The sequence below is a fragment of the Tachyglossus aculeatus genome, chromosome Y3 (assembly GCF_015852505.1).
Source record: "Tachyglossus aculeatus isolate mTacAcu1 chromosome Y3, mTacAcu1.pri, whole genome shotgun sequence".
NCBI classification, from domain to species: domain Eukaryota; kingdom Metazoa; phylum Chordata; class Mammalia; order Monotremata; family Tachyglossidae; genus Tachyglossus; species Tachyglossus aculeatus.
Genome location: NC_052095.1, coordinates 3,403,679 through 3,430,674, shown reverse-complemented (window position 1 = coordinate 3,430,674; position 26,996 = coordinate 3,403,679). Strand labels below are relative to the sequence as shown.

The 26,996-nt window shown below is 49.5% G+C and overlaps 1 protein-coding gene across 1 annotated transcript in view; it reads right to left on the bottom strand.

Annotated features, from left to right (window-relative positions):
• Positions 1 to 26,996, bottom strand: part of ERCC6L2 (ERCC excision repair 6 like 2) — a 128,282-nt gene that overhangs the window by 55,895 nt on the left and 45,391 nt on the right. Inside the window, exons 8-12 of the mRNA XM_038768136.1 lie at positions 26,104 to 26,220; positions 25,899 to 26,018; positions 21,467 to 21,538; positions 17,306 to 17,451; positions 4,173 to 4,268 (exon numbers count right to left, since the gene is read on the bottom strand). Of these exons, the coding sequence (XP_038624064.1) occupies positions 4,173 to 4,268; positions 17,306 to 17,451; positions 21,467 to 21,538; positions 25,899 to 26,018; positions 26,104 to 26,220 (551 nt within the window). The remainder of the gene's footprint in view (positions 1 to 4,172; positions 4,269 to 17,305; positions 17,452 to 21,466; positions 21,539 to 25,898; positions 26,019 to 26,103; positions 26,221 to 26,996) is intronic.

Here is a 26,996-nt window from a genome sequence, read left to right as displayed (position 1 = left end):
TTTATTCTATTTATTTTATATGTTTGTACATATTTATTACTCTACTCATCGATTTATTTTACTTGTACCTATTTATTCTATTTATTTTATATGTTTGTACATATTTATTACTCTATTCATTTATTTATTTTACTTGTACCTATTTATTTTATATGTTTGTACATATTTATTACTCTACTCTGATTTATTTTACTTGTACCTATTTATTCTATTTATTTTATTTCGTTAATACATTTGCTTTTGCTGTCCGTCTCTAGGTGTTGCCAACTGGTGCTTCCCAGGCGCTTAGTACAGTGCTCTGCACACAGGCGGCGCTCAATAAGTACGATTGATTGATTGATTGATTGATAGTAAGCGCTCAACAGACACCGCCACTATTACTTAGTACACAGTAAGCGCTCAATAAGTACGACGGATTGATAGTAAGTGCTTAACAGACCCCGTCAAAATTATTATTATTATTATTATTATTATTATTATTATTATTATTATTATAATAACAGTGGGAAGAGCCCGGGCTTTGGAGAGGTCGTGGGTTCGAATCCCGGCTCCGCCCCTTGTCAGCTGTGGGGTCTTGGGCGAGCCACTTCACTTCTCTGGGCCTCAGTTGCCTCATCTGTAAAATGGGATCCCCCCCGCGCTTAGAACAGTGCTTGGCACATAGTAAGCGCCTAATAAATGCCATTATTATTATTATTATTTTTATTATTATTATTATTATTATTATTATTATTATTATTATTATTATTGGAGAAGCAGCGTGGCTCAGTGGGAAGAGCCCGGGCTTCGGAGTCAGAGGTCGTGGGTTCGAATCCCGCGGCTCCGCCCCTCGTCAGCTGTGGGGCCTTGGGCGAGCCACTTTAACTTCCCTGGGCCTCAGTTGCCTCATCTGTAAAATGGGATGAAGACTGCGAGCCCCCCGTGGGACAACCTGATCACCTTGTATCCCCCCCAGCGCTTAGAACAGTGCTTGGCCCATAGTAAGCGCCTAATAAATGCCATTATTATTATTATTATTATTATTATCATTATTGGAGAAGCAGCGTGGCTCAGTGGGAAGAGCCCGGGCTTCGGAGTCAGAGGTCGTGGGTTCGAATCCCGGCTCCGCCCCTCGTCAGCTGTGGGGCCTTGGGCGAGCCACTTTAACTTCTCTGGGCCTCAGTTGCCTCATCTGTAAAATGGGGATGAAGACTGGGAGCCCCCCGGGGGACAACCTGATCACCTTGGATCCCCCCCAGCGCTTAGAACAGTGCTTGGCACATAGTAAGCGCCTAATAAATGCCATTATTATTATTATCCGTGCCTCAGTTTCCCCCGGGAGCCGAGCACCGCCGTCGCCGTTAGTCGCTCAAGCGTATTTATTGGGCGCTTGCTGCGGGCAGGGCAGTGTACTGGACCGCTTGGCTGGTGGGGGGGGCGGGGGTCAGGGGTCAAGGGGGGGTCAGGGGTCAAGGGGGGGTCAGGGGTCAAAGGTCACGCACCTGTCGATGGCCCCCAGCGCTTAGAACAGTGCTTGGCCCATAGTAAGCGCTTAATAAATGCCATTATTATTATTATTATTATCCGTGCCTCAGTTTCCCCCGGGAGCCGAGCACCGCCGTCGCCGTTAGTCGCTCAAGCGTATTTATTGGGCGCTTGCTGCGGGCAGGGCAGTGTACTGGACCGCTGGGCTGGTGGGGGGGGGTCGGGGGTCAGGGGTCAAGGGGGGGTCAGGGGTCAAAGGTCACACACCTGTCGATGGCCCCCAGCGCTTAGAACAGTGCTTGGCCCATAGTAAGCGCCTAATAAAGGCCATCATTATTATTATTATTATTATTATTATTATTATTGGAGAAGCAGCATGGCTCAGTGGGAAGAGCCCGGGCTTCGGAGTCAGAGGTCATGGGTTCGAATCCCGCTCCACCCCTCGTCAGCTGTGGGGCCTTGGGTGAGCCACTTTAACTTCTCTGGGCCTCAGTTGCCTCATCTGTAAAATGGGATGAAGACTGCGAGCCCCACGTGGGACAACCTCATCACCTTGTATCCCCCCCAGCGCTTAGAACAGTGCTTGGCCCATAGTAAGCGCCTAATAAATGCCATTATTATTATTATTATTATTATTGGAGAAGCAGCGTGGCTCAGTGGGAAGAGCCCGGGCTTCGGAGTCAGAGGTCGTGGGTTCGAATCCCGGCTCCGCCCCTCGTCAGCTGTGGGGCCTTGGGCGAGCCACTTTAACTTCTCTGGGCCTCGGTTGCCTCATCTGTAAAATGGGATGAAGACTGGGAGCCCCCCGTGGGACAACCTGATCACCTTGGATCCCCCCCCAGCGCTTAGAACAGTGCTTGGCCCATAGTAAGCGCCTAATAAAGGCCATCATTATTATTATTATTATTATTATTATCCGTGCCTCAGTTTCCCCCGGGAGCCGAGCACCGCCGTCGCCGTTAGTCGCTCAAGCGCATTTATTGGGCGCTTGCTGCGGGCAGGGCAGTGTACTGGACCGCTGGGCTGGTGGGGGGGGCGGGGGTCAGGGGTCAAAGGGGGGGTCAGGGGTCAAAGGTCACGCACCTGTCGATGGCCCCCAGCGCTTAGAACAGTGCTTGGCCCATAGTAAGCGCCTAATAAATGCCATCATTATTATTATTATTGTTATTATTATTATTGGAGAAGCAGCGCGGCTCAGTGGGAAGAGCCCGGGCTTCGGAGTCAGAGGTCGTGGGTTCAAATCCCGGCTCCGCCCGTCAGCTGTGGGGCCTTGGGCGAGCCGCTTTAACTTCTCTGGGCCTCAGTTGCCTCATCTGTAAAATGGGGATGAAGACTGCGAGCCCCATGTGGGACAACCTGATCACCTTGGATCCCCCCCAGCGCTTAGAACAGTGCTTGGCACATAGTAAGCGCCTAATAAATGCCATTATTATTATTATCCGTGCCTCAGTTTCCCCCGGGAGCCGAGCACCACCGTCGCCGTTATTCGCTCAAGCGTATTTATTGGGCGCTTGCTGTGAGAAGGGCAGTGTACTGGACCGCTGGGCTGGTGGGGGGGGGGCGGGGGTCAGGGGTCAAGGGGGAGGTCAGGGGTCAAAGGTCACGCACCTGTCGATGGCCCCCAGCGCTTAGAACAGTGCTTGGCCCATAGTAAGCGCCTAATAAAGGCCATTATTATTATTATTGTTGTTATTATTATTATTGGAGAAGCAGCGTGGCTCAGTGGGAAGAGCCCGGGCTTCGGAGTCAGAGGTCGTGGGTTCGAATCCCGGCTCCGCCCCTCGTCAGCTGTGGGGCCTTGGGCGAGCCACTTTAACTTCTCTGGGCCTCGGTTGCCTCATCTGTAAAATGGGATGAAGACTGGGAGCCCCCCGTGGGACAACCTCATCACCTTGTATCCCCCCCAGCGCTTAGAACAGTGCTTGGCCCATAGTAAGCGCCTAATAAATGCCATTATTATTATTATTATTATTATTATTGGAGAAGCAGCGCGGCTCAGTGGGAAGAGCCCGGGCTTCGGAGTCAGAGGTCGTGGGTTCGAATCCCGGCTCCGCCCCTCGTCAGCTGTGGGGCCTTGGGCGAGCCACTTTAACTTCTCTGGGCCTCAGTTGCCTCATCTGTAAAATGGGATGAAGACTGGGAGCCCCCCGTGGGACAACCTCATCACCTTGTATCCCCCCCAGCGCTTAGAACAGTGCTTGGCCCATAGTAAGCGCCTAATAAATGCCATTATTATTATTATTATTATTATTATTATTGGAGAAGCAGCGCGGCTCAGTGGGAAGAGCCCGGGCTTCGGAGTCAGAGGTCGTGGGTTCGAATCCCGGCTCCGCCCCTCGTCAGCTGTGGGGCCTTGGGCGAGCCACTTTAACTTCTCTGGGCCTCAGTTGCCTCATCTGTAAAATGGGGATGAAGACTGCGAGCCCCATGTGGGACAACCTGATCACCTTGGATCCCCCCCCAGTGCTTAGAACAGTGCTTGGCACATAGTAAGCGCCTAATAAATGCCATTATTATTATTATCCGTGCCTCAGTTTCCCCCGGGAGCCAAGCACCGCCGTCGCCGTTAGTCGCTCAAGCGTATTTATTGGGCGCTTGCTGTGAGAAGGGCAGTGTACTGGACCGCTGGGCTGGTGGGGGGGGGGCGGGGGTCAGGGGTCAAGGGGGGGTCAGGGGTCAAGGGGGGTCAGGGGTCAAAGGTCACGCACCTGTCGATGGCCTGGAGGTCACTGGCCGGGTTCCACGTGGGGTCGAAGAGCACGACGACGTTGGCGCCCACGAAGTTGAGGCCCAGACCACCGGCGCTGTGGGGGGGGGGGGTGGACGGACGCTGTACTGAGCGCCCCGCGGGGCACTGTACTGGCCGCCCCCCACCCCCCGGCCCCGGTGGTACCGTGCTCGGCCCACAGGAAGCGCTCAACAAATCCCGCCGAAGGACCGCGCGCCAACGACGGCACTTTCCGAGCGCTCCGATCCTCGGGAAGCGCTCAATACATAGGACCGACTGATCCCATTATTAATAATAAATAATAATAATAATAATAAGGGCATTTATTAAGCACTTACTATGTGCAAAGCACTGGGATGCGCGCTCCGCCCACAGGAGGCGCTCAATACATAGGACCGACTGATCCCATTATTAATAATAAATAATAATAATAATAATAATAATAAGGGCATTTATTAAGCGCTTACTATGTGCAAAGCACTGGCCTAAGCGCTGGGATGCGCGCTCCGCCCACCGGAAGCGCTCAATAAATACGACCGACTGATCCCATTATTAATAATAAATAATAATAATAGTGGCATTTATTAAGCGCTCACTACATGCAAAGCACTGTTCTAAGCACTGGGACGCGTGCTCCACCCACAGGAAGCGCTCAATAAATACGACCGACTGATCCCATTATTAATAATAAATAATAATAATGATAATAGTGGCATTTATTAAGCGCTTACTATGGGCGGAGCACTGTTCTCAGCACTGGGATGCGCGCTCTGCCCACAGGAAGCGCTCAATAAATAGGACCGACTGATCACATTAGTAATAATAAATAATAATAATAATATTAAGGGCATTTATTAAGCGCTTACTATGTGCAAAGCCCTGTTCTAAGCACTGGGATGTGCGCTCCGCCACATGAATAATAATAATAATAATAATAATAAGGGCATTTATTAAGCGCTTACTATGTGCAAAGCCCTGTTCTCAGCACTGGGATGCGCGCTCCGCCCACAGGAAGCGCTCAATAAATACGACCGACTGATCACATTATTAATAATAAACAATAATAATAATAAGGGCATTTATTAAGCGTTTACTATGTGCAAAGCACTGGTCTAAGCACTGGGACGCACGCTCTGCCCACAGGAAGCGCTCAATAAATAGGACCGACTGATCACATTATTAATAATAATAATAATAATAATAGTGGCATTTATTAAGCGCTTACTATGTGCAAAGCCCTGTTCTAAGCCCTGGGACACGCGCTCCGCCCACCGGAAGCGCTCAATAAATAGGACCGACTGATCACATTATTAATAATAAATAATAATAATGATAATAGTGGCATTTATTAAGCGCTTACTATGTCCAAAGCCCTGTTCTAAGCCCTGGGACACGCGCTCCGCCCACCGGAAGCGCTCAATAAATAGGACCGACTGATCACATTATTAATAAATAATAATAATAATAATAGTGGCATTTATTAAGCGCTTACTATGTGCAAAGCCCTGTTCTAAGCACTGGGATGTGCGCTCCGCCACATGAATAATAATAATAATAATAATAATAATAATGGCATTTATTAAGCGCTTACTATGTGCAAAGCCCTGTTCTCAGCACTGGGATGCGCGCTCCGCCCACAGGAAGCGCTCAATACATACGACTGATCACATTATTAATAATAAATAAGAATAATAATAATAAGGGCATTTATTAAGCGCTTACTATGTGCAAAGCACTGCTCTAAGCACTGGGACGCGCGCTCCGCCCACAGGAAGCGCTCAATAAATAGGACCGACTGATCCCATTATTAATAATAAATAATAATAATGATAATAGTGGCCTTTATGAAGCGCTTACTATGTGCAAAGCACTGGGACGCGCGCTCCGCCCACCGGAAGCGCTCAATAAATACGACTGAACGACCGCGCGAATGACTGCATGGACGGCAGGCTGTACTGAGCGCCCACGGGGGGGAGGCAATGCACTTTCTAAACGCTCTGCCCACAGGAAGCGCTCAATAGATAACGACCGACTGATCGCATGATCAATAATAAATAATAATAATAATGGCATTTATTAAGCGCTTACTATGTGCAAAGCACTGTTCTCAGCATTGGCACGCGCGCTTCGCCCACAGGAAGCGCTCAATAAATAGGACCGACTGATCCCATTATTAATAATAAATAATTACGACTGATGGATCACATGAATAATAATAATAATGAATAATAATGATAACAGTGGCATTTATGAAGCGCTTACTATGTGCAAAGCACTGTTCTAAGCACTGGGATGCGCGCTCGGCCCACAGGAAGCGCTCAATAAATACGACCGACTGATCACATTATCAGTAATAAATAACAATAAGGATAATAGTGGCATTTATTAAGCGCTTACTATGTGCAAAGCAGTGCTCTAAGCACTGGGATGCGCGCTCCGCCCTTGGGAAGCGCTCAATAAATAGGACCGACTGATCACATTATTAATAATAAATAAGAATAATAATAATAAGGGCATTTATTAAGCGCTTACTATGTGCAAAGCACTGGTCTAAGCACTGGGATGCGCGCTCTGCCCACAGGAAGCGCTCAATAAATACGACCGACTGATCAAATTATTAATAATAAATAATAATAATAGTGGCATTTATTAATTGCTTACTATGTGCAAGGCACTGTTCTAAGCACTGGGACGCGCACTCCGCCCATAGGAAGCGCTCAATAAATGCAATCGACTGATCACATTATTAATAATAAATAATAATAATAATAAGGGCATTTATTAAGCGCTTACTATGTGCAAAGCACTGTTCTCAGCGCTGGGATGCGCGCTCCGCCCACGGGAAGCGCTCAATAAATACGACCGACTGATCCCATTATTAATAATAAATAATAATAATAATGATAGTGGCATTTATTAAGCGCTTACTATGTGCAAAGCATTATTCTAAGCGCTGGGATGCGCGCTCCGCCCACAGGAGGCGCTCAATACATAGGACCAACTGATCACATTATTAATAAATAATAATAATAATAATAGTGGCATTTATTAAGCGCTTACTATGTGCAAAGCCCTGTTCTAAGCACTGGGATGTGCGCTCCGCCCTTGGGAAGCGCTCAATAAATGCGACCGACTGATCACATTATCAGTAATAAATAACAATAAGGATAATAGTGGCATTTATTAAGCGCTTACTACGTGCAAAGCACTGCTCTAAGCACTGGGATGCGCGCTCCGCCCTCGGGAAGCGCTCAATAAATAGGACCGACTGATCACATTATTAACAGTAAATAATAATAATAATAATAAGGGCATTTATTAAGCGCTTACTACGTGCAAAGCCCTGCTCTCAGCACTGGGATGCGCGCTCCGCCCATAGGAAGCGCTCAGTAAATACGACCGACTGATCACATTATTAATAATAAATAATAATAATAATAATAATAATAGTGGCATTTATTAAGCGCTTACTATGTGCAAAGCACTGGTCTCAGCACTGGGACGCGCGCTCCGCCCTCGGGAAGCGCTCAATAAATGCGACCGACTGATCACATTATTAATAATAAATAATAATAATAATAATAATAGTGGCATTTATTAAGCGCTTACTCTGTGCAAAGCACTGTTCTCAGCACTGGGATGCGCGCTCCGCCCACAGGAAGCGCTCAATAAGTACGACCGACTGATCCCATTATTATTAATAAATCATAATAATAGTGGCATTTATTAAGCGCTTACTATGTGCAAAGCACTGCTCTAAGCACTGGGACGCGCGCTCCGCCCACAGGAAGCGCTCAATAAATACGACCGACTGATCCCATTATTAATAATAAATAATAATAATGATAATAGTGGCATTTATTAAGCGCTTACTATGGGCGGAGCACTGTTCTCAGCACTGGGATGCGCGCTCCGCCCACAGGAAGCGCTCAATAAATAGGACCGACTGATCACATTAGTAATAACAAATAATAATAATAATAATATTAAGGGCATTTATTAAGCGCTTACTATGTGCAAAGCCCTGTTCTAAGCACTGGGATGTGCGCTCCGCCACATGAATAATAATAATAATAATAATAATAAGGGCATTTATTAAGCGCTTACTATGTGCAAAGCCCTGTTCTCAGCACTGGGATGCGCGCTCCGCCCACAGGAAGCGCTCAATAAATACGACCGACTGATCACATTATTAATAATAAATAATAATAATAATAAGGGCATTTATTAAGCGCTTACTATGTGCAAAGCACTGGTCTAAGCACTGGGACGCACGCTCTGCCCACAGGAAGCGCTCAATAAATAGGACCGACTGATCACATTATTAATAATAATAATAATAATAATAGTGGCATTTATTAAGCGCTTACTATGTGCAAAGCCCTGTTCTAAGCCCTGGGACACGCGCTCCGCCCACCGGAAGCGCTCAATAAATAGGACCGACTGATCACATTATTAATAAATAATAATAATAATAATAATAGTGGCATTTATTAAGCGCTTACTATGTGCAAAGCCCTGTTCTAAGCACTGGGATGTGCGCTCCGCCACATGAATAATAATAATAATAATAATAATAAGGGCATTTATTAAGCGCTTACTATGTGCAAAGCCCTGTTCTCAGCACTGGGATGCGCGCTCCGCCCACAGGAAGCGCTCAATAAATACGACCGACTGATCACATTATTAATAATAAATAATAATAATAATAAGGGCATTTATTAAGCGCTTACTATGTGCAAAGCACTGGTCTAAGCACTGGGACGCACGCTCTGCCCACAGGAAGCGCTCAATAAATAGGACCGACTGATCACATTATTAATAATAATAATAATAATAATAGTGGCATTTATTAAGCGCTTACTATGTGCAAAGCCCTGTTCTAAGCCCTGGGACACGCGCTCCGCCCACCGGAAGCGCTCAATAAATAGGACCGACTGATCACATTATTAATAAATAATAATAATAATAATAATAGTGGCATTTATTAAGCGCTTACTATGTGCAAAGCCCTGTTCTAAGCACTGGGATGTGCGCTCCGCCACATGAATAATAATAATAATAATAATAATGGCATTTATTAAGCGCTTACTATGTGCAAAGCACTGGTCTAAGCACTGGGATGCGCACTCCGCCCACAGGAAGCGCTCAATAAATACGACCAACTGATCACATTATTAATAATAAATAATAATAATAATAATAAGGGCATTTATTAAGCGCTTACTATGTGCAAAGCACTGGTCTAAGCACTGGGACGCACGCTCTGCCCACAGGAAGCGCTCAATAAATAGGACCGACTGATCCCATTATTAATAATAAATAATAATAATGATAATAGTGGCCTTTATGAAGCGCTTACTATGTGCAAAGCACTGGGACGCGCGCTCCGCCCACCGGAAGCGCTCAATAAATACGACTGAACGACCGCGCGAATGACTGCATGGACGGCAGGCTGTACTGAGCGCCCACGGGGGGGAGGCAATGCACTTTCTAAACGCTCTGCCCACAGGAAGCGCTCAATAGATAACGACCGACTGATCGCATGATCAATAATAAATAATAATAATAATGGCATTTATTAAGCGCTTACTATGTGCAAAGCACTGTTCTCAGCATTGGCACGCGCGCTTCGCCCACAGGAAGCGCTCAATAAATAGGACCGACTGATCCCATTATTAATAATAAATAATTACGACTGATGGATCACATGAATAATAACAATAATGAATAATAATGATAACAGTGGCATTTATTAAGCGCTTACTATGTGCAAAGCACTGTTCTAAGCACTGGGATGCGTGCTCGGCCCACAGGAAGCGCTCAATAAATACGACCGACTGATCACATTATCAGTAATAAATAACAATAAGGATAATAGTGGCATTTATTAAGCGCTTACTACGTGCAAAGCACTGCTCTAAGCACTGGGATGCGCGCTCCGCCCTCGGGAAGCGCTCAATAAATAGGACCGACTGATCACATTATTAACAGTAAATAATAATAATAATAATAAGGGCATTTATTAAGCGCTTACTACGTGCAAAGCCCTGCTCTCAGCACTGGGATGCGCGCTCCGCCCATAGGAAGCGCTCAGTAAATACGACCGACTGATCACATTATTAATAATAAATAATAATAATAATAATAATAATAGTGGCATTTATTAAGCGCTTACTATGTGCAAGGCACTGCTCTAAGCACTGGGACGCGCGCTCCGCCCTCGGGAAGCGCTCAGTAAATACGACCGACTGATCCCATTATTAATAATAAATAATAATAATAATAGTGGCATTTATTAAGCGCTTACTATGTGCAAAGCACTGTTCTCAGCACTGGGATGCGCGCTCTGCCCACAGGAAGCGCTCAATAAATACGACCGACTGATCCCATTATTATTAATAAATCATAATAATAGTGGCATTTATTAAGCGCTTACTATGTGCAAGGCACTGTTCTAAGCACTGGGACGCGCGCTCCGCCCATAGGAAGCGCTCAGTAAATACGACCGACTGATCACATTATTAATAATAAACAATAATAATAATAATAAGGGCATTTATTAAGCGCTTACTATGTGCAAAGCACTGGTCTAAGCACTGGGACGCGCGCTCCGCCCTCGGGAAGCGCTCAATACATAGGACCGACTGATCACATTAGTAATAATAAATAATAATAATAATAATGATAAGGGCATTTATTAAGCGCTTACTATGTGCAAGGCACTGCTCTAAGCACTGGGATGCACGGTCCGCCCACAGGAAGCGCTCAGTAAATACGACCGACTGATCCCATTATTAATAATAAATAATAATAATGATAATAGTGGCATTTATTAAGCGCTTACTATGGGCGGAGCACTGTTCTAAGCACTGGGATGTGCGCTGCACCCATAGGAAGCGCTCAATAAATACGACTGAATGATCGCATTATTAACAATAAATAATAATAATAATAATAGTGCATTTATTAAGCGCTTACTATGTGCAAAGCACTGCTCTAAGCACTGGGACGCGCGCTCCGCCCACAGGAAGCGCTCAATAAATACGACCGACTGATCACATTATTAATAATAAATAATAATAATGATAATAGTGGCATTTATTAAGCGCTTCTATGGGCGGAGCACTGTTCTAAGCGCTGGGATGCGCACTCCGCCCACAGGAAGCGCTCAATAAATAGGACCGACTGATCACATTAGTAATAATAAATAATAATAATAATAAGGGCATTTATTAAGCGCTTACTATGTGCAAGGCACTGGTCTAAGCGCTGGGATGCACACTCCGCCCATAGGAAGCGCTCAGTAAATAGGACCGAAGGAGCGCACAAGTGCAGGCTGTACTGAGCGCCCACGGGGGGAGGAATTGTGCTTCCCGAGCGCTCTGCCCACGGGAAGCGCTCAATAAATATGACTGACTGATCACATTACTAATAATAAATGATAATAATAATAATAATAATAATGGCATTTATTAAGCACTTACTAAAAACAGAAGCGCTCAATAAATGCGGCCGACTGATCAAATTATTAATAAATAATAATAATAATAATAATAGTGCATTTATTAAGCGCTTACTATGTGCAAAGCACTGGTCTAAGCACTGGGACGCGCGCTGCGCCCACAGGAAGCGCTCAATAAATACGACTGAACGATCGCACGAATGACTGCATGGACGGCAGGCTGTACTGAGCGCCCACGGGGGAAGGCATTGCACTTTCTAAACGCTCTGCCCATAGGAAGCGCTCAATAAATACGACCGACTGATCACATTATTAATAATAAATAAATAAATAATAATAATAATAATAAGGGCATTTATTAAGCGCTTACTATGTGCAGAGCACTGTTCTAAGCACTGGGACGCGCGCTCCGCCCACAGGAAGCGCTCAATAAATAGGACCGACTGATCACATTGTTAATAATAAATAATAATAATGATAATAGTGGCATTTATTAAGCGCTTACTATGGGCAGAGCCCTGTTCTAAGCACTGGGATGCGTGCTCCGCCCACAGGAAGCGCTCAATAAATACGACCGACTGATACCATTATTAATAACAAATAATAATAATGATAATAGTGGCATTTATTAAGCGCTTACTATGGGCAAAGCCCTGTCCTCAGCACTGGGACGCGCGCTGCGCCCACAGGAAGCGCTCAATAAATACGACTGACTAATCACATTATTAATAATAAATAATAATGATAATAATAAGGGCATTTATTAAGCGCTTACTATGTGCAAAGCACTATTCTAAGCACTAGGACGCGCGCTCCGCCCACAGGAAGCACTCAATAAATACGACCGACTGATCCCATTATTAATAATAAATAATAATAATGATAATAGTGGCATTTATGAAGCGCTTACTATGTGCAAGGCACTGTTCTAAGCACTGGGACGCGCGCTCCGCCCACAGGAAGCGCTCAATAAATACGACTGACTAATCACATTATTAATAATAAATAATAATGATAATAATAAGGGCATTTATTAAGCGCTTACTATGTGCAAAGCACTATTCTAAGCACTGGGACGCGCGCTCCGCCCACAGGAAGCGCTCAATAAATACGACCGACTAATCCCATTATTAATAATAAATAATAATAATGATAATAGTGGCATTTATGAAGCGCTTACTATGTGCAAAGCACTGCTCTAAGCACTGGGACGCGCGCTCTGCCCACAGGAAGCGCTCAATAAATACGACCGACTGATCCCATTATTAATAACAAATAATAATAATAATGGCATTTATTAAGCGCCTACTATGTGCAAAGCACTGTTCTAAGCACCGGGACGCGCGCTCCGCCCATGGGAAGCGCTCAATAAATACGACCGACTGATCCCATTATTAATAACAAATAATAATAATAGTGGCCTTTATTAAGCGCTTACTATGTGCAAAGCACTATTCTAAGCACTGGGACGCGCGCTCCGCCCACAGGAAGCGCTCAATAAATACGACCGACTAATCCCATTATTAATAATAAATAATAATAATGATAATAGTGGCATTTATGAAGCGCTTACTATGTGCAAAGCACTGCTCTAAGCACTGGGACGCGCGCTCCGCCCACAGGAAGCGCTCAATAAATACGACCGACTGATCCCATTATTAATAATAAATAATAATAATAATGGCATTTATTAAGCGCCTACTATGTGCAAAGCACTGTTCTAAGCACCGGGACGCGCGCTCCGCCCACGGGAAGCGCTCAATAAATACGACCGACTGATCACATTATTAATAACAAATAATAATAATAGTGGCCTTTATTAAGCGCTTACTATGTGCAAAGCACTGCTCTAAGCACTGGGATGCGCGCCCCGCCCACAGGAAGCGCTCAATAAATAGGACCGACTGATCACATTATTAATAATAAGTAATAATAAGAATAATAAGGGCATTTATTAAGCGCTTACTATGTGCAAAGCCCTGTTCTAAGCACTGGGACGCGCGCTCCGCCCTCGGGAAGCGCTCAATAAATGCGACCGACTGATCACATTATTAATAATTAATAATAATAATAATAATAATAGTGGCATTTATTAAGCGCTTACTATGTGCAAAGCACTATTCTAAGCGCTGGGATGCGCGCTGCGCCCACAGGAAGCGCTCAATAAATACGACTGAACGACCGCACGAATGACGGCCTGGACGGCAGGCTGTACTGAGCGCCCACGGGGGGGAGGAAATGCACTTTCTAAACGCTCTGCCCACAGAAAGCGCTCAATAGATAACGACCGATTGATCGCATGAATAATAATAATAATAATGGCATTTATTAAGCGCTTACTATGTGCAAAGCCCTGTTCTAAGCACTGGGATGCGCGCTCTGCCCACGGGAAGCGCTCAATAAATAGGACCGACTGATCACATTATTAATAAATAATAATAATAATAATAATAATAGTGGCATTTATTAAGCGCTTACTATGTGCAAAGCCCTGCTCTAAGCACTGGGATGCGCGCTCCGCCCATGGTAAGCGCTCAGTAAATACGACCAAAGGAGCGCACGAATGAAGGCTGTACTGAGCGCACACGGGGGGAGGAATTGTGCTTTCTGAGCGCTCTGCCCACGGGAAGCGCTCAATAAATACGACTGACTGATCACATTATTAATAATAAATAATAAGAAAAAGCATAAGAATGGCATTTATTAAGCGCTTACTAAAAGCAGAAGCGCTCAATAAATAGGACCGACTGATCACATTATTAATAATAAATCATAATAATAGTGGCATTTATTAAGCGCTTACTATGTGCAAGGCACTGTTCTAAGCACTGGGACGCGCGCTCCGCCCACGGGAAGCGCTCAATAAATACGACCGATTGATCCCATTATTAATAATAAATAATAATAATAATAATGGCATTTATTAAGCGCTTACTATGTGCAAAGCCCTGTTCTAAGCCCTGGGACGCGCGCTCCGCCCACAGGAAGCGCTCAATAAATAGGACCGACTGATCCCATTATTAATAATAAATAATAATAATAATGATAATGGCATTTATTAAGCGCTTACTATGTTCAAAGCCCTGTTCTCAGCCCTGGGACGCGCGCTCCGCCCACGGGAAGCGCTCAATAAATAGGACCGACTGATCCCATTATTAATAATAAATAATAATAATAATGATAATGGCATTTATTAAGCGCTTACTATGTTCAAAGCACTGTTCTCAGCCCTGGGACGCGCGCTCCGCCCACAGGAAGCGCTCAATAAATAGGACCGACTGATCCCATTATTAATAATAAATAATAATAATAATGATAATGGCATTTATTAAGCGCTTACTATGTTCAAAGCCCTGTTCTCAGCACTGGGACGCGCGCTCCGCCCACGGGAAGCGCTCAATAAATACGACCGACTGATCCCATTATTAATAATAAATAATAACAATAATAATGGCATTTATTAAGCGCTTACTATGTGCAAAGCCCTGTTCTAAGCCCTGGGACGCGCGCTCCGCCCACAGGAAGCGCTCAATAAATAGGACCGACTGATCCCATTATTAATAATAAATAATAATAATAATGATAATGGCATTTATTAAGCGCTTACTATGTTCAAAGCACTGTTCTCAGCCCTGGGACGCGCGCTCCGCCCACGGGAAGCGCTCAATAAATAGGACCGACTGATCCCATTATTAATAATAAATAATAATAATAGTGATAATGGCATTTATTAAGCGCTTACTATGTTCAAAGCCCTGTTCTCAGCCCTGGGACGCGCGCTCCGCCCACCGGAAGCGCTCAATAAATACGACCGACTGATCCCATTATTAATAACAAATAATAATAATAGTGGCCTTTATTAAGCGCTTACTATGTGCAAAGCACTGGGACGCGCGCTCCGCCCACAGGAAGCGCTCAATAAGTACGACTGAACGACCGCGCGAATGACGGCCTGGACGGCAGGCTGTACTGAGCGCCCACGGGGGGGCCGAACTGTCCCTCGTGCTCGGCCCGCGGGAAGCGCTCAATAAATACGACCGACTGATCCCATTATCAATAATAAATAATAATAATAATGGCATTTATTAAGCGCTTACTATGTTCAAAGCCCTGTTCTCAGCACTGGGACACACGCTCCGCCCACAGGAAGCGCTCAATAAATACGACCGACTGATCCCATTATTAATAACAAATAATAATAATAGTGGCCTTTATTAAGCGCTTACTATGTGCAAAGCACTGGGACGCGCGCTGCGCCCACAGGAAGCGCTCAATAAGTACGACTGAACGACCGCGCGAATGACGGCCTGGACGGCAGGCTGTACTGAGCGCCCACGGGGGGAGGCAATGCACTTTCTAAATGCTCTGCCCACAGGAAGCGCTCAATAAATACGACCGACTGATCACATTATTAACAATAAATAATGATAATAATAATGATAGGGGCATTTATGAAGCGCTTACTATGTGCAAAGCCCTGTTCTCAGCGCTGGGATGCGCGCTCCGCCCACAGGAAGCGCTCAATAAATACGACCGACTGATCACATTATTAATAATAAATCATAATAATAGTGGCATTTATTAAGCGCTTACTATGGGCAAAGCCCTGTTCTAAGCACTGGGACGCGCGCTCCGCCCTCGGGAAGTGCTCAATAAATACGACTGACTGATCACATTATTAATAATAAATAATAATCATAATAATAAGGGCATTTATTAAGCACTTACCATGTGCAAAGCACTGTTCTAAGCACTGGGACGCGCGCTCCGCCCACGGGAAGTGCTCAATAAATACGACCGACTGATCCCATTATTAATAATAAATAATAATAATAATAATGGCATTTATTAAGCGCTTACTATGTGCAAAGCCCTGTTCTAAGCCCTGGGACGCGCGCTCCGCCCACAGGAAGCGCTCAATAAATACGACTGACTGATCGCATTATTAATAAATAATAATAATAATAATAATAGCATTTATTGAGTGCTTACTATGTGCAAAGCACTGCTCTAAGCACTGGGACGCGCGCTCCGCCCACAGGAAGCGCTCAATAAATACGACAGACTGATCCCATTATTAATAACAAATAATAATAATAATAATGGCATTTATTAAGCACTTACTATGTGCAAAGCACTGTTCTCAGCACTGGGACGCGCACTCTGCCCACAGGAAGCGCTCAATAAATACGACCGACTGATCACATTATTAATATGAATAATAATAATGATAATAGTGGCATTTATTAAGCACTTACTATGTGCAAAGCACTGGGACGCGCGCTCCGCCCACCGGAAGCGCTCAATAAATACGACTGAACGACCGCGCGAATGACTGCCTGGACGGCAGGCTGTACTGAGCGCCCACGGGGGGAGGCATTGCACTTTCTCCCTCGTGCTCGGCCCACGGGAAGCGCTCAGTACATCCGAACGGCGGCGGGGGCAGGAGGCTGTACTGAGCGCCCACGGGGGGGGCCGAATTGTCCCTCGTGCTCGGCCCACGGGAAGCGCTCAGTACATCCGGCCGAAGGATCGCCTCAACGACGGCTGTACTGAGCGCCCGCAACGTGTTGGGGGGACCGGGCACGTACTACAGAGCCCCTGCTTGGGGGTGGGGGGGGGGGGACGCGTGAGAGACGCCCCCTCACGTGGTGGAGACGAGGCAGACGGCGACGTGGCGGGAGCCATTGAAGTCCTTGACCACCCTGAGCCGCTCCTCGGGCTTCGTGCGGCCGTCCAGGCGGCGGAAGTCCAGCCCGGCGCCCAAACAGTAGCTCTCCAGGACGTCCAGCACCTGGGCGGGGGATTCCATTGATTTTATTCTGTTAATATGCTTGGTTTCGTTCTCCGTCTCCCCCTTTTAGACGGTAAGCCCACTGTGGGGTCGGGCCCGTCTCCCTATGTCGCCGACTTGTCCTTCCCGAGCGCTTAGTACAGTGCTCGGCACACAGGAAGCGCTCAATAAATACCATTGATTGATTAATGGATTGATTGGGAGCCCACCGGGGAAGCGCTCAATAAATACCATTGATTGATTGATTGTGAGCCCACTGGTGGGTCGGGCCCGTCTCTCTATGTCGCCGACTTGTCCTTCCCAAGCGCTTAGTACAGTGCTCGGCACACAGGAAGCGCTCAATAAATACCATTGATTGATTGATTGATTGATTGGGAGCCCACCGGGGAAGCGCTCAATAAATACCATTGATTGATTGATTGATTGATTGATTGTGAACCCACTGGAGGGTCGGGCCCATCTCTCTATGTCGCCGACTTGTCCTTCCCAAGCGCTTAGTACAGTGCTCTGCACACAGGAAGCGCTCAATAAATACCATTGATTGATTGATTGATTGATTGGGAGCCCACCGGGGAAGCGCTCAATAAATACCATTGAGTGATTGATTGATTGATTGTGAGCCCACTGGTGGGTCGGGCCCGTCTCTCTATGTCGCCAACTTGTCCTTCCCAAGCGCTTAGTACAGTGCTCTGCACACAGGAAGCGCTCAATAAATACCATTGATTGATTGATTGATTGATTGTGAGCCCACTGGTGGGTAGGGACCGTCTCTCTATGTCGCCAACTTGTCCTTCCCAAGCGCTTAGTACAGTGCTCTGCGCACAGGAAGCGCTCAATAAATACCATTGATTGATTGATTGATTGATTGGGAGCCCACTGGTGGGTCGGGCCCGTCTCTCTATGTCGCCGACTTGTCCTTCCCAAGCGCTTAGTACAGTGCTCGGCACACAGGAAGCGCTCAATAAATACCATCGATTGATCGATTGATTGATTGTGAGCCCACCGGTGGGTCGGGCCCGTCTCTCTATGTCGCCAACTTGTCCTTCCCAAGCGCTTAGTACAGTGCTCTGCACACAGGAAGCGCTCAATAAATACCCTTGATGATGATGATGACGCAGCATGAACCATCCTTATTATCTCCCTTTTTCCTCCCCATCTCCCCCATCCCCAATAATAATAATAATGATGGCATTTATTAAGCGCTTACTATGTGCCGAGCACTGTTCTAAGCGCTGGGGAGGTTACAAGGTGATGGGGTTGTCCCCCGGGGGGCTCCCGGTCTTCATCCCCATTTGACAGAGGAGGAAACTGAGGCCCAGAGAATAATAATAATAATAATGAGGGTATTTGTTAAGCGCTTACTATGTGCCGAGCACTGTTCTAAGCGCTGCGGGAGAGACAAGGTGATGAGGTTGCCCCCCGGGGGGCTCACAGCCTTCATCCCATTTGGCAGATGAGGAAACTGAGGCCCAGAAAATAATAATAATGATGAGGGTATTTGTTAAGCGCTTACTATGTGCCAAGCACTGTTCTAAGCGCCGGGGGGGAGACAAGGTGATGAGGTTGTCCCCCAGGGGGCTCCCGGTCTTCATCCCCATTTGACAGAGGAGGAAACTGAGGCCCAGAGAACAATAATAATAATAATAATGAGGGTATTTGTTAAGCGCTTACTATGTGCCAAGCACTGTTCTAAGCGCCGGGGGGGAGACAAGGTGATGAGGTTGTCCCCCGGGGGGCTCACGGGCTTCATCCCCATTTGACAGAGGAGGAAACTGAGGCCCAGAGAATAATAATAATAATAATGAGGGTATTTGTTAAGCGCTTACTATGTGCCGAGCACTGTTCTAAGCGCTGGGGAGGTTACAAGGTGATGAGGTTGTCCCCCGGGGGGCTCACAGTCTTCATCCCCATTTTCCAGAGGAGGGAATTGAGGCCCAGAGAAGTGAAGTGACTGGCCCAAGGTCACCCAGCTGACAAGTGGCGGAGCCGAAATTCGAACCCACGACCTCGGACTCCAAAGCCCGGGCTCCTTCCCCTGAGCCACGCTGCTTCGTTATTAGGATGACGCCTTTGTATCTCCCCTAGCGCTTAGTACAGTGCCTGCCACACAGTAAGCGCCTCACGAATACCACGATCACTCAGTGGAAAGAGCCCGGGCTTCGGAGTCAGAGGTCCTGGGTTCTAATCCTGGCCCCGCCACTTGTCAGCTGGGTGACCTTGGGCAAGTCACTTTGCTTCTCTGGGCCTCAGTGACCTCATCTGTCCAATGGGGATGAAGCCCGTGAGCCCCCCGGGGGACAACCTCATCACCTTGTCACCTCCCCAGCGCTTAGAACAGTGCTTGGCACATAGTAAGCGCTTAACAAATACCATCATTATTATTATTATTATTCCCTGGGCCTCAGTTCCCTCCTCTGTCAAATGGGGATGAAGACCGTGAGCCCCCCGGGGGACAAGCTCATCACCTTGTCTCTCCCCCAGCGCTTAGAACAGTGCTCGGCACATATTAAGCGCTTAACAAATATCATTATTATTATTATTATTATTATTATTATTATTCTTTGAGCCTCAGTTCCCTCCTCTGTCAAATGGGGATGAAGACCGTGAGCCCCCCCGGGGGACAACCTCATCACCTTGTAACCTCCCCAGCGCTTAGAACAGTGTTTAGCACGTAGTAAGCACTTAACAAATGCCATCATTATTATTATTCCAGTGCTTAGAACAGTGCTTGGCACATAGTAAGTGCTTAACAAATGCCATTATTATTATTATTATTATTCTCTGGGCCTCAGTTCCCTCATCTGTCAAATGGGGATGAAGACCGGGAGCCCCCCGGGGGACAACCTCATCACCTTGTAACCTCCCCAGCGTTTAGAACAGTGCTTGGCACATAGTAAGCGCTTAACAAATGTCATCATTATTATTATTCCAGCGCTTAGAACAGTGCTTGGCACATAGTAAGCACTTAACAAATGCCATTATTACTATTATTATTATTATTATTATTATTCTCTGGGCTTCAGTACCTCATCTGTGGGACAATCGGATTACCTTGTAACCTCCCCAGCGCTTAGAACAGTGCCTGGCACATAATAAGCGCTTAATAAATGCCGTCACTATCATTATTATTATTATTATTATTATTATTATTATTATTATTATTATTATTATTCTCTGGGCCTCGGTTCCCTCCTCTGTCAAATGGGGATGAAGCCCGTGAGCTCCCCGGGGGACCACCTCATCACCTGGTAACCTCCCCAGCGCTTAGAACAGTGCCCGGCACATAGTAAGCGCTTCACAAATGCCATCATTATTATTATTCCAGCGCTTAGAACAGTGCTTGGCACATAGTAAGCGCTTCACAAATGCCATTATCATTATTATTATTATTATTATTATTATTATTATTATTATTCTCTGGGCCTCAGTTCCCTCATCTGTAAAATGGGGATGAAGACCGTGAGCCCCCCGGGGACAACCTCGTCACCTCGTAACCTCCCCAGCGCTTAGAACAGCGCCTAGCACATAGTAAGCACTTAACAAATGCCATCATTATTATTATTATTCCAGTGCTTAGAACAGTGCTTGGCACATAGTAAGCACTTAACAAATGCCATTATTATTATTATTATTATTCTTCTCTGGGCCTCAGTACCTCATCTGTCAAATGGGGATGAAGACCGGGAGCCCCCCGGGGGACCACCTCATCACCTCGTAACCTCCCCAGCGCTTAGAACAGTGCCCGGCACATAGTAAGCGCTTCACAAATGCCATCATTATTATTATTATTATTCCAGCGCTTAGACCAGTGCTTGGCACATAGTAAGCGCTTAATAAATGCCATCATAAATACATAAAAAAAATAAATACCATCCCCAAAATGGTTGAGACGGGCCGCCCAGGGGGAGTCAGATGAGACCCCCGGGCCTGGTGTTTGATGGTGACCCCCGGGGGTGGGGAAGGGGGGTAAGTAGAGGCACGGGGGGTTTTTGGGGGGGCCAAGGGGGGGTCTCACCTTGGTGGAGAAGGAGAAGATGAGGACTTTGTCACCGTTCCTCCTGGAGTGATGGAGGAGCCGCTGCAGGACCTGGAGAGGGGCGGAGGGTGGGTGGTACTGGACGCCCTGCCCTCTGCCTTGGGCGGACCCCAGCCCCCTCCTCCCGCCGCCGCCGCCGCCGCCGAGACGGCCTCCGGACGGGCCCGGGGGTCGCGGTGCGGGGCGGACGGAGGGCGGGAAGTGCCCGCCCGTCTCGGAAGAGGGGCCGAAGTGGGACAGGAAGGTGCCCACCCGTCTCCTAGAGGGACAGAAGTGGGACAGGAAGGGCCCACCTTCTCCGAGAGGGGCCAAAGTGGGACAGGAAGGGCCCACCTGTTTCCGAGAGGGGCCGAATTGGGACAGGAAGTGCCCACCCATCTCTGAGGGGGGCCAAAGTGGGACAGGAAGGTGCCCACCCATCTCCTAGAGGGACAGAAGTGGGACAGGAAGGGCCCACCTGTCTCGGAGAGGGGCCGAAGTGAGACAGAAAGTGCCCACCCAACTCCTAAAGGGACAGAAGTGGGACAGGAAGGGCCCACCTTCTCCGAGAGGGGCCAAAGTGGGGCCAGAAGTGCCCACCTTCTCCGAGAGGGGCCAAAGTGGGACAGGGAGGGCCCACCCAACTCCTAGAGGGACAGAAGTGGGACAGGAAGGGCCCACCCAACTCCTAGAGGGACAGGAGTGGGACAGGAAGGGCCCACCCAACTCCTAGAGGGGCAGAAATGGGACAGGAAGGGCCCACCCAACTCGTAGAGGGACAGATATGGGACAGAAAGTGCCCACCCAACTCCTAGAGGGACAGGAGTGGGACAGGAAGGGCCCACCCATTTCCTAGAGGGACAAAAGTGGGACACAAAGTGCCCACCTGCCCCCAAGGGGGGCCAGAGGGGGACAGGAAGGGCCCACCCGTCTCCTAGAGGGACAGAAATGGGACAGGAAGGGCCCACCCATCTCCTAGAGGGACAGAAGTGGGACAGGAAGGGCCCACCCAACTCCTAGAGGGGCAGAAATGGGACAGGAAGGGCCCACCCAACTCGTAGAGGGACAGATATGGGACAGAAAGTGCCCACCCAACTCCTAGAGGGACAGGAGTGGGACAGGAAGGGCCCACCCATTTCCTAGAGGGACAAAAGTGGGACACAAAGTGCCCACCTGCCCCCAAGGGGGGCCAGAGGGGGACAGGAAGGGCCCACCCGTCTCCTAGAGGGACAGAAATGGGACAGGAAGGGCCCACCCATCTCCTAGAGGGACAGAAGTGGGACAGGAAGGGCCCACCTGTCTCAGAGAGGGGCCGAAGTGAGACAGGAAGTCCCCAACTGTCTCTGAGAGGGGCCGAAGTGGGACAAGGAGGGCCCACCCAACTCCTAGAGGGACAGAAGTGGGACAGGAAGGTGCCCACCCGTCTCCTAGAGGGATGGAAGTGGGACAGGAAGGGCCCACCTGTCTCAGAGAGGGGCCGAAGTGAGACACGAAGTCCCCAACTGTCTCTGAGAGGGGCCGAAGTGGGACAAGAAGGGCCCACCCAACTCCTAGAGGGACAGAAGTGGGACAGGAAGGGCCCACCCGTCTCTTAGAGGGGCAGAAGTGGGACAGGAAGGACCCACCTGTCTCAGAGAGGGGCCGAAGTGAGACACGAAGTCCCCAACTGTCTCTGAGAGGGGCCGAAGTGGGACAAGAAGGGCCCACCCAACTCCTAGAGGGACAGAAGTGGGACAGGAAGGGCCCACCCGTCTCTTAGAGGGGCAGAAGTGGGACAGGAAGGGCCCACCTGTCTCAGAGAGGGGCCGAAGTGAGACAGGAAGTCCCCAACTGTCTCTGAGAGGGGCCGAAGTGGGACAAGAAGGGCCCACCCAACTCCTAGAGGGACAGAAGTGGGACAGGAAGGGCCCACCCGTCTCTTAGAGGGGCAGAAGTGGGACAGGAAGGGCCCACCTGCCCCCGGGAAAGGCCAAAGTAAGATAGGAAGTGCCCACCTAACTCCTAGAGGGACAGAAGTGGGACAGGAAGGGCCCACCTTGTCCGAGAGGGGCCAAAGTGGGACGGGAAGGGCCCACCCAACTCCTAGAGGGACAGAAGTGGGACAGGAAGGGCCCATCCGTCTCCTAGAGGGACAGAAGTGGGAGAGGAAGTGCCCACCCAACTCCTAGAGCAACAGAAGTGGGAGAGGAAGTGCCCACCCAACTCCTAGAGCGACAGAAGTGGGACGGGAAGTGCCCACCCAACTCCTAGAGGGACAGAAGTGGGACAGGAAGGGCCCATCTGTCTCCTAGAGGGACGGAAGTGGGACAGGAAGGGCCCACCCAACTCCTAGAGGGACAGAAGTGGGACTGGAAGTGCCCACCTTCTCCGAGAGGGACCAAAGTGGGACAGGAAGTGCCCACCCAACTCCTAGAGGGACGGAAGTGAGACAGGAAGGGCCCACCTGTCTCGGAGAGGGGCCGAAGTGAGACAGGAAGCACCCACCTTCTCTGAGAGGGGCCAAAGTGGGACAGGAAGTGCCCACCCAACTCCTAGAGGGACAGAAGTGGGACAGGAAGTGCCCACCCATCTCTGAGAGGGGCCAAAGTGGGACAGAAAGTGCCCACCCAATTCCTAGAAGGACAGAAGTGGGACCGGAAGTGCCCACCTTCTCCGAGACGGAAGAAGTGGGACAGGAAGGGCCCACCTTCTCCGAGAGGGGCCAAAGTGGGACGGGAAGTGCCCACCCAACTCCTAGAGGGACAGAAGTGGGACAGGAAGGGCCCACCTTCTCCGAGAGGGGCCAAAGTGGGACAGGAAGGGCCCACCCGACTCCTAGAGGGACAGAAGTGGGACAGGAAGTGCCCACCTTCTCCGAGAGGGGCCAAAGTGGGACAAGACGTGCCCACCCAACTCCTAGAGGGACGGAAGTGGGACAGGAAGTGCCCACCTTCTCCGAGACGGAAGAAGTGGGACAGGAAGGGCCCACCTTCTCCAAGAGGGGCCAAAGTGGGACGGGAAGTGCCCACCCAACTCCTAGAGGGACAGAAGTGGGACTGGAAGTGCCCACCTTCTCCGAGAGGGGCCAAAGTGGGACAGGAAGTGCCCACCCGACTCCTAGAGGGACAGAAGCGGGACCGGAAGTGCCCACTTTCTCCGAGAGGGGCCAAAGTGGGACGGGAAGTGCCCACCCAACTCCTAGAGGGACAGAAGTGGGACCAGAAGTGCCCACCTTCTCCAAGAGGGAAGAAGTGGGACAGGAAGGGCCCACCTTCTCCGAGAGGGGCCAAAGTGGGATGGGAAGTGCCCACCCGACTCCTAGAGGGACAGAAGTGGGACAGGAAGGGCCCATCCGTCTCCTAGAGGGATGGAAGTGGGAGAGGAAGGGCCCACCCAACACCTAGAGCGACAGTAGTGGGACTGGAAGTGCCCACCTTCTCCGAGAGGGAAGAAGTGGGACAGGAAGTGCCCACCTTCTCCAAGAGGGGCCAAAGTGGGATAGGAAGGGCCCACCTAACTCCAAGAGGGACGGAAGTGGGACAGGAAGTGCCCACCTTCTCCGAGAGGGACCAAAGTGGGACGGGAATTGCCCACCCAACTCCTAGAGGGACAGAAGTGAGACCGGAAGTTCCCACCTTCTCCGACAGGGAAGAAGTGGGACAGGAAGGGCCCACCTTCTCCGAGAGGGGCCAAAGTGGGACGGGAAGTGCCCACCCGACTCCTAGAGGGACAGAAATGGGACAGGAAGGGCCCATCCGTCTCCTAGAGGGACGGAAGTGGGAGAGGAAGTGCCCACCCAACTCCTAGAGGGACAGAAGTGGGACTGGAAGTGCCCACCTTCTCCGAGAGGGACCAAAGTGGGACAGGAAGGGCCCACCCAACTCCTAGAGGGACGGAAGTGGGACAGGAAGTGCCCACCTTCTCCGAGAGGGACCAAAGTGGGACGGGAATTGCCCACCCAACTCCTAGAGGGACAGAGGTGAGACCGGAAGTTCCCACCTTCTCCGACAGGGAAGAAGTGGGACAGGAAGGGCCCACCTTCTCCGAGAGGGACCAAAGTGGGACGGGAATTGCCCACCCAACTCCTAGAGGGACGGAAGTGAGACCGGAAGTTCCCACCTTCTCCGACAGGGAAGAAGTGGGACAGGAAGGGCCCACCTTCTCCGAGAGGGGCCAAAGTGGGACGGGAATTGCCCACCCAACTCCTAGAGGGACAGAAGTGGGACCGGAAGTTCCCACCTTCTCCGACAGGGAAGAAGTGGGACAGGAAGGGCCCACCTTCTCCGAGAGGGGCCAAAGTGGGACGGGAAGTGCCCACCCGACTCCTAGAGGGACAGAAGTGGGACAGGAAGGGCCCATCCGTCTCCTAGAGGGACGGAAGTGGGACAGGAAGGGCCCACCCATGACGGAGGGGGACGGGAGCATGTCCGGGGGCCGCGCCCGTCCCCCTCACCTTCATCTTCCCGCTGTACTCGGAGTCGGAAATGGTCTCGAAGGCGGCCTCCCGGCTCCGCTCCGCGAAGGCGGGGAACCGGGCGAACACCCGGTCGCAGACCCTCCGGATGTGCGTCTCCTGCGGGGAACGGGAGCGGAGGTGGGCCCGGGGGGGTCGGAGGGGCGTCCAGTCCAGTCCCCCGCGGGGCCCCGGGGGCGCCCACCTGCCGTTGGGCGGCCCCGCCGCCGGGGCGGAGGAGGGCGGCGTGGTTGGCGGCCTTCCGGAGGATCGCCAGGTAGCTGAAGTAGAGCGTCTTCACCGTGTCGCCGTGTCCGTTGGCCTGGGCGAGGGACGCGAGTTCGAGAGGCGCGGGGGAGGCCGGAGGCCTCCGAGCCCCCTCGAAGGCCTCCCGGGCCGGTCTGTTAAGCGCTTACTATGTGCGGAGCACTGTCCTAAGCGCCGGGGAGGGTACAAGGTACGAGATACGAGTCTTCCAGACCGTGAGCCCGCTGTTGGGTCGGGACCGTCTCTATACGTTGCCAACTTGGACTTCCCAAGCGCTTAGTACAGTGCTCGGCACACAGGAAGCGCTCAATAAATACGACTGATTGACTGATGGTGATCAGATTGTCCCGCCTGGGGCTCACGGTCTTAATCCCCATTTTACGGATGAGGGAACTGAGGCCCAGAGAAGGTGACTTGCCCCAAGTCCCCCAGCTGACAATTGGCGGGGCGGGGATTCGAACCCAGGACCTCGGGCTCCAAAGGCCGGGCTCTTTACAACTGAGCCACAAGGTGATCGGGTTGTCCCCCGTGGGGCTCCCAGTCTTCATCCCCATTTTCCAGATGAGGGAACTGAGGCCCAGAGAAGCTAAGTGACTTGCCCCCAAGTCCCCCAGCTGACAATTGGCGGGGCGGGGATTCGAACCCAGGACCTCGGGCTCCAAAGGCCGGGCTCTTTACAACTGAGCCACAAGGTGATCGGGTTGTCCCCGGGGGGCTCCCAGTCTTCATCCCCATTTTCCAGATGAGGGAACTGAGGCCCGGAGAAGCTAAGTGACTTGCCCCAAGTCCCCCAGCTGACAATTGGCGGGGCGGGGATTCGAACCCAGGACC